The sequence below is a fragment of the Ochotona curzoniae genome, unplaced genomic scaffold, assembly GCF_017591425.1.
Source record: "Ochotona curzoniae isolate NIBS_2020 unplaced genomic scaffold, NIBS_Ocur_1.0 contig_3819, whole genome shotgun sequence".
In the NCBI taxonomy this organism is placed as follows: Eukaryota; Metazoa; Chordata; class Mammalia; order Lagomorpha; family Ochotonidae; genus Ochotona; species Ochotona curzoniae.
Window position 1 is genome coordinate 28916970 of NW_024466004.1, and position 17292 is coordinate 28934261.

General features: G+C 40.8%; 1 protein-coding gene across 1 annotated transcript; it reads left to right on the top strand.

Moving 5' to 3' along the window:
- The first annotated feature begins 1436 nt into the window (after positions 1-1436).
- Positions 1437-15611, top strand: DDX43 (DEAD-box helicase 43). Its single transcript, XM_040983157.1, has 16 exons — positions 1437-1683; positions 4321-4376; positions 4532-4673; positions 5371-5499; positions 6897-6978; positions 7836-7992; positions 8199-8317; positions 8809-8913; positions 9443-9584; positions 10403-10503; positions 11834-11921; positions 12638-12765; positions 13365-13474; positions 13825-13963; positions 14371-14458; positions 14977-15611. The coding sequence occupies exons 1-16, from the start codon at positions 1437-1439 to the stop codon at positions 15088-15090; spliced, it is 1947 nt and encodes a 648-aa protein (XP_040839091.1). The 3' UTR covers positions 15091-15611.
- Positions 15612-17292: the final 1681 nt, after the last annotated feature.

Sequence of the window (17292 nt, forward strand, 5' to 3'; positions counted from 1 at the left end):
TTTTGCCGGCAAATTGAAACTACCAAAAAAAAGGTGCATTAAACTGGAATTATTTTAAATATTTCATCCCTCACGAAATTTAAATCAACGTCACATACACAACGAATTAGCTGATCTGGTTTAAAAAAAAAAACAAGAAATGGGAAGCTTGACAGTTTTTAAAAAGTCCTATGTTAGAGGAATCTATGGCTCACAGCAAAAACTGAGCCGAACGTTTTTAGCATTGATTTCTCTGCATTTCCTTAACACGTAGCCTCAGCAGAGGGTTCATTATGACAAAGGATGAGCCTGTGTGGCTCACCATTGTCACCATCTTAGCATTGTCCATATCTTATGTGGTTCAGTCTCTGATGCATCTGCTCTCATTCTGCACTTTTTTTCCCCACTTTTCCATTTTCTGGAGGCTATTCTGTGAAGTCAACCTTTCCCTGACACCAAAACCAAACAGATCATTACAAGAAAAGATCCTGATAGGATACTAGCAAAGCTAATCAACACTGGCTAATCCTATCAGATTAAGGATTAGAGATGGAGGATTTCAAGGGTAACAGTCCTGTCATGTTTCTATGTATTTCCCAGGTGTTCCAATACTTTTTTGTTCATATTTCTCCAGAGATGATCGCAATTGGATATACGTTAACCCATTTGACCTGGGATGGACCAAGTCTTGTATTTGTTTCTATTTGGTGGCTCCGTTATAGTTGCTGGACAGTGGATAGTTGTCTTAAAGCAGGGGCGTGCTCACCTGCCTTGTCCAGGCGCAAAGCACAGCCGGAATGATGGAAAGGCTTCCGGCGTTTATGCAGTGTTTTTTTTTTTTTTTTTCCTACTTCTAAAACTGCGTCGTCAACTACAGGTGATAGTTTGTGAAGCCTCCAAACATATCTCCCAACCCAGGGATTTCCTTAGTAGATTCCGACAGTGTAAAACCCTAAAGTAGACTTAAATAGATCTCATCGTTGCCCCTGTAGCAAGGTTTAAACACTTTCTTCAACCTCTTGTCTCAACATTTTACATGTGTGAGTTGGGCGTCTTCGTGAGTGACTTGGGTTTTTTGAAGGACAAATAGAGAGGTCTTGGAGGCGCTGAGATGTGGGGACCCAGAGGTGCGCGTTTAAGCGGGCGTGGGGGTCACGTGGGCGCTGGGGACAAATCCCACGCAGGAGAGCAACACTGTGGGCGCCAGTTTCTTCCTGAGCCTGTGAGCACGAGCGGGAGGGGATTGGATTGGCCGATGGGGGAGGTCCTGCCCAGAGCGCTCGCCAGCCAATGGCGAGGGCAGGGCGGGCACGGGGCGGGCACGGGGCGGGGTGGCCGGGCCCTTAAGAGGAGGCTGCTGGGCTCCAGAGCGCTGGAACACCGCAGGTCGGTGGTCGGAGGTAGAGCGGTGTGCGAGGGAGAGCGGAAGGACGTCGGAAGCGCCGGATCTTTTAGGGATGGCCGGACAACAAGCTAGGTCCAACGCCTCTACCCGGGTGGTTGCTACCCAAGCAGGGTCAGCTGCACGGCGGGCTCCGGGGAAGAGGGCCAAGGAGGAACCAGCGCGAAGAGGTCAGGGAGGTAATAGGAGCGGCGGAGGAAGAGGATGGAGAGAGGACGCCTGGGGAGGCGACGTGATCACTGGTCGCAGGGAACCCCCTCTTTGTTTCAGCTTAAAGGGCGAATTTGTCGGCATGGTGATCGGTAAGAGCTGGGGAATGGTTGAGGTGGGCTGGGTCTGGGGAGGCAGGAGGTTGGATGGGGAGGCGGCATGAGGCCAGAGCATGGGCGCTCCCCTCCTTACTCCGCTCGCCTCCAATTAGCTGTCGCTTTCGGAACTCTCTTAAGACTTTCAGGTGCTACCATACTATGTAATGCAACTTAAAAGAGAGATTATTGGTGACCTTTTTGAGGAGATCATTTAGTAGAAATTGGGATTGAAGAGGGTCGCTGAAGGATGCTTTTTTCTTAAAAGATATATTTTATTTTTATTGGAAAGTCAGATATACAGAGAGGAGGAGAGACAGAGAGGAAGATCTTTCACTCCCCAGGTGGCCGGAGAGTGCTGCGCCGGTCCGAAGCCAGAAGCCAGGAACTTCTTCCAGGTCTCCCACACGGTGCAGGGTCCCAAAGCTTTGAGCCTTCCTGGACTGCTTTCCCAGGTCACGTGCACGGAGCTAGATGGGAAGTGGAGCAGCTGGGATTAGGACGAGCGTCCATATGGGATCCTGGGGCGTTTAAGGCGAGGACTCTGGCCACTAGGCCGCTGCACCGGGCCCTGGGCAGCGTGAAAACGAACAAAAAACCAAAATCAGTGTTGGGATGTGGGATGATTACAATTTAGAACTGTCGAAGCATACAGGTTGTGATATGGCTAGCCAGAGAGCTTTGCTTGTGTTCTTTACCTGGCTGAGAAGTGATTGAGGGTTTTTTTGTTGTTAAGATTTATTTATTTGTATTGGTAAGTCATATATATATATATAGGGAGAGAGAGAGAGACAGAGACAGAGAGGAAGATCTTACATCTGATGGTTCCCTCCCCAAGCTGCTGCAACGGCTGGAGCTGAGCCAATCTGAAGCCAGGAACCAGGAGCTTCTTTTGGGTCTCCCTTGTGGGTACCGGGTCACAAGGCGTTGGGCTATCCTCTGCTGCCTTCCCAGGCCACAAGCAGGGAGCTGGATGGGAAGTGGAGCTGCCGGGATTAGAACCGGCAACCATATGGGATCCTGGCACATTCAAGGCGAGGACTTTCAGCCTCCAGGCTATTGCGCCAAGCCCAATTTTTCAAGCACGTGTTGCATCTCAAATTCCTTTTAGAATGTATTTTTGAGAATTCTTTCAATGACTTGAATAATTGCTATGGACTGTTGAATGACTCAGTTTTATAACAGCCCCCTGAGTATGGGAGATAATATTTTGCTTTTTAAACTTGTGCTGAGAAAGCAGACAGATTTTGTGATGTCAGCTTTGGAGGAGTACGGGAGAAGGCCTGTGGGTAAACTGGCCAGGTTCACTGCTTGGTCAGCTAAGTTCTAGGGAAAACTACGAAATTTGCAAGAAAAAGCCACGCTTCCTGAGCTGGAGCCCCTGTGGGGTATAAGCTGCAGAGCACCCCTCAGGTTGGATCTGGATCTGACTTTGGTCATTTTCCTACTTAGCATTAAGTATACATTATAGTATTAATGATGAGCCCATGTTGGCCCCCTCCTCCCCCGCCCCAGATCTTTGGATTTTTGCAAGACTAAAACTCCTTGTTCAGTTGCTTAGTTTTCATTTCCTCTTTTACTGGCAACCACCCATCTTCATTTTTTGATCACCTTAGATTCTACTTTAATGCCATGATTGGCTTTTTCATTTGCATTATTTCCCTGACTGTAAAGTCTTCAAAGTTTCTTTCTCTGTTTTCTGTTTGCTTAAGATTTATTTACTTGAAAGGAAAAATTAGAGAGGGATCCACTGGTTCATTCCTCAAGTGACTGCTACAGAGCTGGACTGGTCCAGCTCTTGGAGTCAGGAGCTTCCAGGTCTCCCATGTGCGCAGTAGTTCTAACTGCTTCAACTCCAGCTGGGGTAACACCTCCCCTTTTATTTTTATTGGAAATCAGTTATACGGAAAAGTTATGCAGATCTTCCACAATGGCCAGTGTTGAGCTGATCCAAAGCCAGGAGCCAAGAGCTTCCTTGGTCTTCTGTGCAGGTGCAGGGTCCCAAGATTTTGGACCATCTTCCACTGCTTTCCCAAGGCACAAGCAGGGAGCCGGAAAGGAAGTGGGGCCACTGGGACAGGAGCTGGTACACATATGGGGTCCTGGCGTGTGCGAGATGAGGACCTTAGCCACTTTGCCTACTGTGCTGGGCCCAGGAATAATCCCTTTTGTAGCCTGTGATAGGATTCCCTTTTAAAGTGCTGTGTGATAATCCCTTGCTGTGCTGTCTGCCATTTTGTTCATCCATGTATTCTCGGGTGGCCACTTCAGTGATTCCAGCCTCTCTAGTAGTGGTTAGTGCTGAGTGAACTGAGGTTTCAGTCCCAGATGTCCCAGGGATCGAACTTCTCCATCTCTGGACCATATGGTAGTTGTTCATGATGAGGATACCTTGAGCCTGGGTTAGAATATGTAAACAATTAGTAAACCCTTGATTTTCTTTAATGATTTATTTATTTTACCTTCCAGCAAGGGCTGGATCGCGAACCTTGGTGCTTTGTTTTTTCCCAACAGAAAATGATTTCTGTGCTTTGGGAGCCGTTGTTTGCTTAGTTTAGAGGAAAATATAAAGGTTGCATTGTTTTTTGAGAAAAGTACTCTTTATTAATTTCATCGTTTTAATTTGCAAAACAGGTCGTGGTGGGTCAAAAATACAAGAGATACAAAGTTCAACAAACACCAAAATAAAAGTAAGTCATCTGTTTCTTTTTTTTTTTTAAATGAGCAGTTCTTCCATCAGCTGGTTCGTTTCCTTATGCGAGACCTGGATAGAATTTCAGTTTTATAGAGGTGAGTGGTTGTTGACAAGCACACTTCAAACTCAACTCTTTTCCTTTGCATCTAGATTATTCAGGAAGAAACAGATACTGAAGCGGAGGTAAAAATATTTGGAAACAAAGCAATGCAGACCAAAGCAAAAGCGGTAATAGATAACTTGGTTAAGAAACAAGAAAATTACAATCGAAGTCACAGCAATGTCAACGTCGGTAAGTCTTTTTTGTCTACCGAAGACCACCGGGGTTTTTTTTCAGTATTATTGAGCCATTGTATCTTGTCCCTTCCTTGATCCCAAGCTTTAGTCGTAGACTCAGTGATTACTATTCCTTAACCTCACAATACATTTTCCCTTAAATTGTAATTATTATATGGATAAGAATTATTCATTATCCACAGGTAAATGAAATTGAAATAAACTTTTAACGTGCTCAGGTTAGCTAAGGTGGTTGTTTTATCCTGGGCTCCTGGATCATGGATCAACAATGATAATTCCTCAATGCCATGACCGCAGATCAATTTAGGCCAGAGAAAAAGCCATTATGGAGCAGTAGTAATTAGCATGAAAATAAAAACAAACTTGATTTGTGCAACTTGGGTTGCCTCTAGGTGTTTCACATAGGGAGCCTAACTCCAAGAATTCATGTCTCCGTCTGCTTACACGGGAGATAATGTAATGGGTGTGACAGTACTGAAGCATGCAGTGTTCTCAGTATTTTCCTTCTTCAACAGATGTAAGAGTGTATAAGTTGCTAAACAGCAACAGAAACCATTAACAAGACTGGCATAGTACTGTAATAAGAAAATAGAAAACTTTATATTTCAAGCATTCTTTTAGAAAATGGTTTTTGAGTTTTTGTAGTGCCAATTTACTGTGTAAATTATTTGGTGAAAATACTTTATAAACAGATATTGTGGCCTTCCAACCCTCTGAAAAAGAGGTAAACACAGATGCCAACGGTGTTAAAGCTCGACCGTTAATAGACTGGGATCAAATTCGAGAGGAGGCTGTGAGATGGGAGAAAAAAAAGTGGGAAGGTCAGTGTTGTATGCTAAGATTTGCATGTGTTCCTTTTAACTGCAGTTTATTTTTTTTTTTTCATAGCAACTGAGTTTTAAGATTTTATTTTTTTTTTTAGATTTTATTTTATTTTTTTTTTATTTTATTTATTTTTATTGCAAAGTCAGATATACAGAGAGGGGGAGAGACAGAGGGGAAGATCCTTCCATCCAATGATTCACTCCCCAAGTGGCTGCAGTGGCCAGAGCTGAGCCGATCCAAAACCAGGAGCCAGAAGCTTCTTCGGGTCTCCCATGCATGGGTACAGGGTCCCAAGGCTTCGGGCCGTCCTTGACTGCTTTCTCAGGCCACAAACAGGGAGCTGGATGGGAAGTAAGTTCTCCAGGATTAGATCCGGAGCCCATATGGGATCCCGGGTGTCCAAGTGAATCAGAGTAAGAAGGATCTCTGTCTCTCCCTTTCCTACCCTCTCACTTTCAACTAAATAAATGAATCTGAAAGTAAGTAGGAAACCAGGAGTGGGGGAGACTGGAGGGGATACACATAGAACCGATAAATTTGCACCACTACTGTGCTTGAACCAAAGTTGGCCCCGGAAGATTCTAACTAAGCAGAGCAAAGCAAGGCTTTGAATCATAAGAAACATACTCATTCTTTTTGTATGAGTTTGAATTTTAAATAAAATTTGTCACATGTCATGAAGGACAATTTTTCATAGCAAATTAGACTAATCTTAGCTATCAGGTTGAAGTGAAGATAGAGCAACTTCTATAGACCATTTAAAAACTAAGGCATTGATGCATTGTGGCTGAAATTTTAAAAACTTTTTAGTTTTTAAAAGTTTTGATGTTTACATAGTTGATCATGGTTAAGAAGGGTCAAGTGTTAGGGGAAAGTGGATTAGACCCATGTTTCCAAATTTTCTTCCTTCTATAACTGTGGGAAGGGGAAAAACAAGGAGAAAAGCCGTACCCAGCCTCCTAACCATATGGCTGAAAATGAAATGGTTGTTAATGCCACAACTGGTCAGCATCTGTATGTAAGTTTATAGAGAAATCTTGGCAATATGTGATGGAAAACCTGGAGTGGAGATAGGGAAGAGAATGACGATTGAAAAGTTGGTTTTAGATAGTAGAGTAAGGGTTAAAGTCCAGTTTCTTAATGGGATGGACACCATTAAGAAATGGACATTAAGGATGGACATTCCAAGAAAAGGTAAATGTTCTGCTGTTTTTGAAAGTAAATTTGTCAGCTATGAAAGACAAAACTATAAAATTTTTAGGATGACATAAGCTATGGTGGCAAATGATAAAATTGTCTACAGCTATGGAAAGAGTAAATTTTTTTTGAGTTTTGTATGGACAGCTTTTCACAAACATCAATGTAAATTCTGTTTTTTTAACCTTTGTCCCAGATTTACTTCCAATTAAGAAAAACTTTTATGTAGAATCTGAGAATACGAAATCAATGACGGAGGAGCAAATAGACAAATGGAGGTGGGTCATTTTTATTGCATCAGTAAATGTTTTTTTAAGATAATTATTACGAATACATTTATTACAGCAGATAATTATAAACTGAATATAGTCATGCATTGTTGGTCAGTGTTGGTCAGCGGGGAACCACATCTGTGTTAGTGTTCCTAGAGGATTATAATAGAACTGACACAGTAACCATGGGATTTGTGCTAATGGGAAACCCATACAGCCTGCTATATTGATAAAAGTATAGGATATAACCTTGAGACATAATATGATACTTGTTAGTGACTGTACTATACACTGCTATAAAAGCTGCCACAGTTATTCTGACATTTCTCACTGTTCTCCAGTAGTTGAAAATCGAAGAAAATTATCTGATATCTGCACTAGCTTGTAGATGCTTCAGCTCCACTTGTTATGAAGGTTCTATTTTTGTTCTATTGTTAAGGACTATAAATCCAAGATAGAATGATATATGGCTCAGACCTTAGGCAACTAGCAGATCCTGTCCAAAAAGACTTGTTCTTGCATCAGTCGCTGGTTGAGGATTGAGACAATATGCATGGGATGCTGTATTCTCTAGTTTTGCCAAGTCTCATGATCAGTGTTGATGCAGGAATTCTCAGTTTGGCTTTCCTGTTTTATGTACCAAACTTATTGGCCCATTCACGTATTTCCTGTCCAACTCTTCTTGGATCAGGGAGATGAGTTGTTTTCATATAATATATCCCAGCCTTCATGGGTCTTCATGTAATTTTATCTGATTGTAACCAGATGGGCTTTGATTTTCCATACATGATCTGACCTGATTGGGCACCTTTCTGAGTGAAGTATCCAAAACCCACTCAATCTGGTTCTGCTTTTCTATAAAGGAAAGAAAATTTTAATGTAATGTGTGATGACCTGAAAGAAGGTGAAAAGCGTCCTATACCAAATCCTACCTGCTCATTTGAAGACGCTTTTGAAGCTTATCCTGAAGTGATGAAAAATATCACAAACGCGGGATTTGTAAAGCCAACACCAATTCAGGTATGCTTTCTTATTATGTTTTTATTGAATGTCTCCACCCCCATTCTCTTGATCTGATCATCTAACTATAAATAGCTAAGTCAGCAGAAGCAACTATCCTGAGCACTTCACCAACACCTCCTGCCTCCGCCCACACTTACACTGTTCAGTGCTGAGAGGATAGACAGAAAGAGAAGCAGACTTAAATGTTGTTCTTCCTGTTCCAGGCGCAGGTGTGGCCCATCGTCCTACAAGGAATTGATGTCATCGGAGTGGCCCAGACAGGAACTGGGAAGACCTTGTCATATTTAATGCCTGGATTTATTCACCTAGATTGCCAGCCAGTGTAAGAATCCCTATGCCTGAGTTCTCTTTTGGTAGTTTGGTAATTTAACTTTTCTATGGCGTTGCTCAAAAGGTAATGCTAAATGGTGCCAATTTAAAAAATGTGTCACAAAATAAGCAGTGTCTACTACCAACTTTAGAAGAAACATTGGAGAGTGCTTGTTTAAATGATCATGTTTAATGTAGTTCTAGTCAGTGACAAAATGCACCTTAAATGTCAGTGAAAAGGCAGATGTATTTAGTGTAGCTTTTCTGTATTTCCACGTTTATTTTCAACTTAATTTTTGTAATTAGAGAATTTAGAAACTAAACTTTGTCAATTTAAATGATCTACTGAATAGGGAGACATTTTGGCATTCTACCCATTAGTAAGTCAGTCTATCATGTGATTGGGAATTTTACTCATACACTTCACAAATATGCTTAAGTCAGACAAGTTATTAGCACTGAATAAGACAGATAATTTAATACTAATTTTTCTCTCTGCCATAGTGAAAAGAGACCAAGACCTGGGGTGTTAGTTCTTACACCCACTCGCGAATTAGCACTTCAGGTTCAAGCAGAGTGCTCGAAGTACTCATACAAAAATCTTAAAAGGTAAGTCATTTCTTTGGACAGTAAACAGAGCTGTCTTAATGCTCAAGTGGCCTCAAGGGTTGGGTCTAGGCCAGGCAGAAGCCAGGAGCCCTGAGCTTCATCTGAGTCTACCATGTGGTAGACACAGGCCCAGGCACTTGGTCCATTTTCCACTGCTCATTAACAAAGAGCTGGGTTTGAATTGACGTTGAGCAGTCAGAACACAATCCAGTGCCCATATGGGATGTCAAGTGGCACCCCGCACAAATTTTTAAGTGATTTGTTTATATAATCATTGTTTTATACAGAAACAGAATGGCTCAAGATAAATACATATTTATCCCATTCTTGATCCAATAAACCACAAGGTAAAGAAGCAAGGTGCAGAAAAAACCACGAATCTTGATAGAACGTATGGGGTGATAGATGTGGGCACTTCTCAGAAAAGGACAAATAACGCTGGACTCATTATAGAATTAGTGCTTAGGAAAATTGAGATGGAGTTTTGATGTAATAAATTTAGCCTTGACCTCTGAATTTTCTCTTAAAGTGTGTGTGTTTATGGTGGCGGCGATAGAGATGCGCAGATAGAAGATATTTCAAAGGGTGTAGATATCATTATTGCAACACCCGGAAGACTGAATGATCTGCAAATGAATAACTTCATCAACTTGAAGAGTGTAACTTACTTGGTAATTATGGAGTAGGGGGTTGAAATGCTGGGAGAAAAATGAGCCCTTTTTAATTTTTCCATTCTAAACTTATTGCGAAGATGAGATCACAGAACAAGTGGGTTATATTCAGGAGTGGGAGAGGTTGGAGAGAGGAATGTTTAAACTATCTACCCACCTGATCCCATCTTATTCTCCCACTGAGAGATTTCTTGGGCTGTGGAAAGTGAAGATTTATTACATCTTCTGTAGTTACTTCCTTTAGCACATTAGAGTAAAGATTAGAAAATGCTTAAGTACAAAAATTTTAATCATTGGATTTTTTTAAGATTTATTTTTATGGAAAGGCAGATATACAGAGAGGAGAGAGAGGAAGATCTTCCATCTGATGGTTCACTCCCCAAGTGGCCACAATGACTGGAGCTGAGTCAATCCAGAGCCTCTTCCTGGTCTCCCACATGAGTGCAGGGTCTAGGACACCTTGGGACGTCCTCGGCTACTTTCCCAAGCTACAAGCAGGGATGTGGATAAGAAGAGGGACCAATGGAATTAAAACCAGTACCTATAAGGGATCCTGGCGCATACAAAGCAAGGACTTTAGCTGCTAGGCTATCACACTGGGCACTGGGTATTTTATATGTAGATTTTATATGTAGATTTTCCTGAAATAGGCAATTGAAAAGTCAACTAAAATAAACCAGTGTTCCTTGTAACTATAGATAAGTTTATTATTTTTGCCTATGTGGAGAAATAAAAATAGTTTACTTAGTTATAGGAGAGGTGAGTGTTAAGATATTTCACAAATATAACCCAGTGGCTGTTCTTCATTATTATTGCAGGTGTTGGATGAAGCAGATAAGATGTTAGACATGGGGTTTGAACCCCAGATAATGAAGATTTTGTTAGATGTACGCCCCGATAGGCAAACAATTATGACGAGGTAGGTATGCCTATTTACTACATGTAAAATATGTTATGGTTATTCTCCAACTTATCCATGTTTATTCTCTAAGGTTTGAAAAATGACTTGAAAGTGATATGACTGACTACTGTATTCTGACTGTTGGATTTCCTAGATTATAGATTTCTATAGAAAAAACCATACTTCTAGAATGTTCTAACATTAGAGATTAGTTTTGGATACAGAGTATATATATATTTTTTAAGATTTATTCATTTTTGGGCCCGGTGCAGTGGCGCAGTGGTTAAGGTACTCGCCTTGCACGCCCGGGATCCCATATGGGCGCCGGTTCTATCTCAGCAGCCCCACTTCCCTTCCAGCTCCCTGCCTGTGGCCCGGAAAAGCAGTCGAGGACGGCCCAAAACTTTGGGACCCTGCACCTGAGTGGGAGACCCTGAAGAGGCTCCTGGCTTCGGATCGGCATAGCATCGGCCGTTGTGCTCACTTGAGGAGTGAATCATCGCACGGAAGATCTTCCTCTCTGTCTCTCCTCTCTGTATATCCGCCTTACCAATAATAAAAAAAAAAGATTTATTCATTTTTATTACAAAGTCAGATATACAGAGAGGAGGAGAGACAGAGAGGAAGATCTTCCATCCGATGATTCACTCCCCAAGTGAGCCGCAACAGCCAATGCTATGCTGATCTGAAGCCAGCCGGGAACTAGGAACCTCTGCCGGGTCTCCCTCACGGGTACAGGGTCCCAAGGCTTTGGGCCGTCCTCAACTGCTTTCCCAGGCCACAAGCAGGGAGCTGGATGGGAAGTGGAGCAGCCAGGATTAGAACTGGCGCCCATATGGGATCGCGGGGCATTCAAGGCGAGGACTTTAGCTGCGCAAGGCCACACCACCGGGCCCTGGATACAGAATTTATTTTTGCCCAAGATAAAATTGGGAAGTTTAAATCCAGAGAAAAAGAAAAAGGCATAAAGAATTTTGTATAATATAAAGTTATATAATTGAGTAACATGCTAAAGCAAAAAGTCTGCATTTTAGTGAAAATGAAATATATTAAATTACAGTAAAGACAAAAGATAGGAAACATACATAGAGGAAATGTGTATATATTCTATATTATATGTTAAATTAAATTATATGTTAAATTAATTATATATTATATTAAATCCTTTCGAAAAGATACACTAGTAACTGGCATAATACACACTTTGTTTTAGCTTATGACACTGTGGTTATAGGATTTTTGTGGTTTTTGTATTTTTCTCATGAGTAAAATGATTGATAGTATGCTTAAGGAAATTTAGTAATGTTTGGCATATGATAAGTTTTTAATGTTGCATTTTTATTTTCAGTGCCACCTGGCCATATGGTGTTCGTCGACTTGCACAATCATACTTAAAAGAACCAATGATTGTATATGTTGGAACGTTGGATCTGGTCGTAAGCATCTTTTTGTATCAAAATGTTAGGGATCTACAAACTCCCAGGAATCTGTTAGAAGCTATATTAAATTATTTTAAATTGGCAGTGTTAGGGAAATTTAAGAACATAGCTAATTTTAGCATGCTTACTCTTCTTAGCCCTCAGTTTAGAGCAAATCCCAGATTCAGATGCTTAATCTAAATTTCCATGTATGTGTAAAAGATTCCTTTCAACCTAACCAGTGCTGTTATTTTACCTCAAAGTTTCATAACTTGCAGTACCACCACCTGTCTGATCATGTTTCCTGTCTGAGGTTAGGAAGTTAGGGTAAGCTATTGGATTCAAATATCAGACTCCTCCATTGTGAAACTAGCTTTTCTTTTAATCAATAATTTTATACCTTGGTTTCAATTTAGTATTTCATTCAAAATTGTGAGAAATAATATGATTTCTCTATTTATCAAAATCTTATCAAGAAAGACAAGGTTTTAAGTCCAAGAATGGTCTCATTGGTATTTAGTTTCCACCCATGATTATATCGCTGCGATGAGAATTAGTTATTGTCAAGTATTCAGATGTTGTCAAATTATTCTGTATGACTAAGTAAAGCGAAAGGGTGAGCTACAAACCTTCAGCAGAAATAATCAGTTTTGTTGTGATGGCCTCCGTTAGAAATTTCTGCAAATATTATTTGGAATTGTGTGTTACCTTCAATCATCTTTTTTTTTTTTTAGGCTGTAAGTACAGTAAAGCAAAATATAATCATCACTACAGAAGAAGAGAAACGAATGCATATACAGAAATTCCTAGAAAATATGTCACCTAAAGACAAAGTGATAGTTTTTGTCAGCAGAAAATCTGTGTAAGTAGTTTAAGTAGTTTGAACTTTGATTATTATTTTTTTTAATTTTATTGTTGTTTGCATTGTATTATGTGGTGCAGTTTTATAGGCGCTGGGGATTCCCCCCACCCCTCCCATACCCCTCCCCCCATGGTGGATTCCTCCACCTTGTTGCATAACCATAGTTCAAGTTCAGTTGAGATTCATTCCTTGCAAACACATGCCTAGCATAAAGTTCAGCGTCTTATTGTCCAGATAAGTTCAGTGGCCTCTTGGGGAGACCTTCTCTGGTCTGAAGGTAGGGCTAACAGAGTAAAGATCCGGTCAGTTAAAAGCCCCAACAAAACCTCAGTATCAATATACAACATTATGGAATTAATTGAACTTTGATTATAATCAAATTATGTACTCATTTCCCAAAAGGATGACTTATCTGATATTCAGATTTTTGCTGGAAAAAAACCACTGGATTGATAGTCGTAGAACAATCACCTGGACTGTCAGGTGTGCTGGCTCCATTATTTCTCTTAAATAAATTCTGCTATCATGGTTACTATTAAGAACAAACAAGGATACATAATACAATTACATAAAATCACTGACAACATTCTTCGCTTCAGGGCTGATCATTTGTCGAGTGACCTGGTTCTTCGGGACATTTCAGTAGAATCTCTACATGGCAATAGAGAACAAAGTGATCGGGAGAAAGCATTGAAAAACTTCAAAACAGGTATGTTTAGAACCAGGATTGGCTGCATAGCAGCATCTTTGTCCATGGTGCCTCTTTCTAACTGAAGGATCAGGTAGCCAAATTGCTAAAAGACAAATGCAAACATTTGACTATTGATCATAATTTGTAAATAAGGTTATATCAGTTTAATTCAAAACTTTTTTTTTGTGACATAGTTCAGAAACCACTTTAACTTGTTTTTAAACCTCTCAGCTGTTAAATAGCCCTAAGTGAGACAAGTTAGAATTAGCAATAGTGGTTTCCCTGATTGGATAAAAATGGTAACTACTCTCTTGGTGTCTTAGTTTGGTTTATGTCAGAATAATTAATTTTACTTTGCTACTCATTAGGCAAAGTGAGAATATTAATTGCTACAGACTTAGCGTCTCGTGGATTGGATGTTCATGACATAACACACGTCTATAATTATGATTTCCCACGAAATATTGAAGAATATGTCCACAGAGTAGGACGCACTGGGAGAGCTGGGTAAGTAGGCATGTTATACCCTGGAAATGGTCTGGTTTCTGAATTCTCATTGTTCATATGTAGTTTATATGGTTTGTCCTATTAGTATGACTAGAAAACACTATGACATCTTTTCATGCTATTTAGCAGCTGCAAATAACAGGCAGTTATCTATGCCTATAAAAGGACTTGGGCATCCGAGGGCCTTGGTATTTTGAGGGGACCTCCCTGGAACTAGTCCCTCCTGATTTGAGGGATGACAGTCTGGGTTACAAATTGCTATTTTGTGTCCGTATCTCAGCTAGTGAGAAAGTTGGGTTCCCTATTTGTTTGTTTGTTTGTTTGTTTTTTATTTAGTCTTAGCTGAATCATGAATGCGTATTATAAATCAGCTAACATGATTTTTCTCTTTCCACCCCATCCTGAAGAAAATCTGGTGTATCAATAACTCTAATCACTAGAAATGATTGGAGAATTGCTTCAGAATTGATAAATATTCTGGAAAGAGCAAATCAGGTGAGTCTGCAATTCATTAGAAATCTACCTCTTTATCACATGTACAGTATATTATAGAAGGTATTAGTGCAAAGAAGAAATATCCGAGAAGATTTAAAATATGGTGTGAGGGTTATGACAAAACAAACTATGGCATAGACAAGGAACTATGCCACCATATAATTGGGGGATTTATTCTAATACGGGTGTGCAATGAAAGCTTTGAGAATAAAAAAAAAAAATGGGTACAAGTATAACAAATGAAGCCAGGGTAATAGGTAAGCAAGCCCAAGGTAAGAATATGTAGGAAATATTATGGGAAGCTGTTTTAGGGTACTGGGAAGCAGTAGAAGGCCTATGCAAGCAGAGAGTAACCTGCCTTGGGGTCTTTGAGACCCATTTAGTTATATAGCCTGCATGCTCAGACATTTCATTCTAATGGAAGGATCCTGGGCAATGTGCATATTCTGAGTGAATGGGAGGGATTTTAATATGTTATGGAAATAGGACTCAATCCTAATAACACATTTTTATTTCAGAATATACCAGAAGAGCTAGTGTCGATGGCTGAACGATACAAAGCAAGCAAATTAAAGAGAGAGACGGAAAAAAAAATGGCAAGAATGCAAGGGAAACCTAATAAGTTTTATTAATGATGTTTTATTGAAAAGTGATATTAGCCTAACAGGTAAAATGTTACCTAGTAGGCTTTCTAAATCTTTGTTTAATTATTAGGTGTCTAAAGTCTAATGTATGTTCAGATTTACTAATTCAGAGTTGAAAAGTTGTATAGTAAATTGGTAAGGTGTTGGAGAAACTTTAATGTGTTAATGGCAAACACATACCTTTTGATAGAGCAGTTCTTTTAGGATTATATTTTATAAATAGGTCTGTTTATAGGAAATTGAAAGCATTGTTTACACTAGGTTGTAACAAATGAATGTAACATAAATAGGCACTAGATGCCTTAACCAGTATATTGGGACTGCTATGCTATGAAGATCATGTGATCCATCTTTAAAGATATCTATTAACAGCAGAAAAACAAAGATATTAGGATGGCAGATTGTTCTTTCTGGAAATTCTAGATGTAACATTCCCAAAACTGGATGATGGATAAGAAGCAATGATTCTGTATGTTGTAAAACATTTGCATAATAAAAGTAAATTGGCTAACCAATGGATGTAGCCTGAACATGAATTTTGCTGTGAGCTGGAGGAGGTGGGGAGCGAAAAAATAAACAGCAAAAACCCTGTGCATGCTCAAGTCAGCCCCAAAGATTTATTTATTTTTATTACAAAGTCAGATATACAGAGAGGAGGAGAGACAGAGAGGAAGACCTTCCGTCTGGTGATTCACTCCCCAAATGACTGCAACAGCCTGTGCTGCGCCGATCCAAAGCCAGGAGCTTCTTTCCAGGTCTCCCACACGGGTGCAGGTTCCCAAGGCTTTGGGCCATCCTCTAATGCTTTCCCAGGCCACAAGCAGGGAGCTGGACGGGAAGTGGAGCAGCCGGGATTAGAACTGGCGCCCATATGGGATCCTGGGGCTTTCAAGGCGAGGACTTTAGCCTCTAGGCCATGCCACCGGGCCCTCAAGCCATTATTTCAAGTAAGAGCTTGCAGAGATCACTTGCCAAAGTGGCTTTTGGTTTTGAATGTCTGAGTAGGGCAAGGGGAGCCCCCCGAACACTGAACTGAACACAAAAGAACTCTTAACAGACTGCAACATGACCAGTGGTTTCTTCACCTTTGGACATGTTAAACCTGTACAGAGAAGCCCAGATCAGATCGTGACCAAACAATTATAAATGTACAATCATCCTGCTAAATCTCTTTCAATGCTGAGGACAGGAAAACACGTCTGCATACACTCTTTGGAGTAAAGGTGCCATCCCTGTGGATTGGTACAAAAACTACTCAACATTTTAGCATGTGATCCAGCAGTACATTCAAAGTGTTGTATGGGTTTATTTCTGGAATGTATGGACTAGAACAAACCACATTAATAAATGAAAACAAAAACCTCAACTTTATAGAATAAAGCATTTGAAAAATTCAACAATCTAGGAATAGAAGGAAGCTAAAAACTTAAGGGAGGAGACAGAGAAATGTCTTCCGTCCACTGGTTCACTCCCCAAGTAGCCACAACAGCCAGAGCTAAGTGGATCTGAAGCCAAGAACTAGGAACTTTCTCCTAGTTCTTCTTTTTTTTTTTTTTTAACGATTTGTTTATTTATTGGAAAGGCAGATGTACAGAGAGGAGGAGAGACAAAGAAGATCTTCCATCCGATGATTCACTCCCCAAGTGGCCGCAACGTCCGGTGCTGCACTGATCCAAAGCCAGGAGACAGGAACCTCCTTCTGGGTTGCCCACGTGGGTGCAGGGTCCCAGTGCTCTGGGCCGTCCTCTAATGCTTTCACAGGCCACAAGCAGGGAGCTGTGTGAGAAGCGGAGCTGCCGGGATTAGAACAGGCGCCCATATGGGATCCTGGCACTTTCAAGGCAAGGACCTTAACCATTATACTTTCACGCTGGGTCCCTCCTAGTTCTTCTTTGGGGTCTTTTTTTGGAGCTCCCACATGGGTGTAAGGTTCCAAGGCTTTGGGGCCATCCTGCTACTTTTCCAAGCGATGAGCTGGGAGTTGGATGGGAAGAGGAATAGTTGGGATATGAACCAGTGCACATATGGCATCCCCCTATGCATGCAAGTAGCCACTAGGCTACCGTGATGGGCCCAAGAAATTTTTTTTAAGGCTTTTGAAATTTATTTTTATTGGAAAGACAGATCAGATTTGCAGAGAGGAGAGTGCCACCCACATGGGAGACCCAGATGGAATCCCTGGAGCCTGGC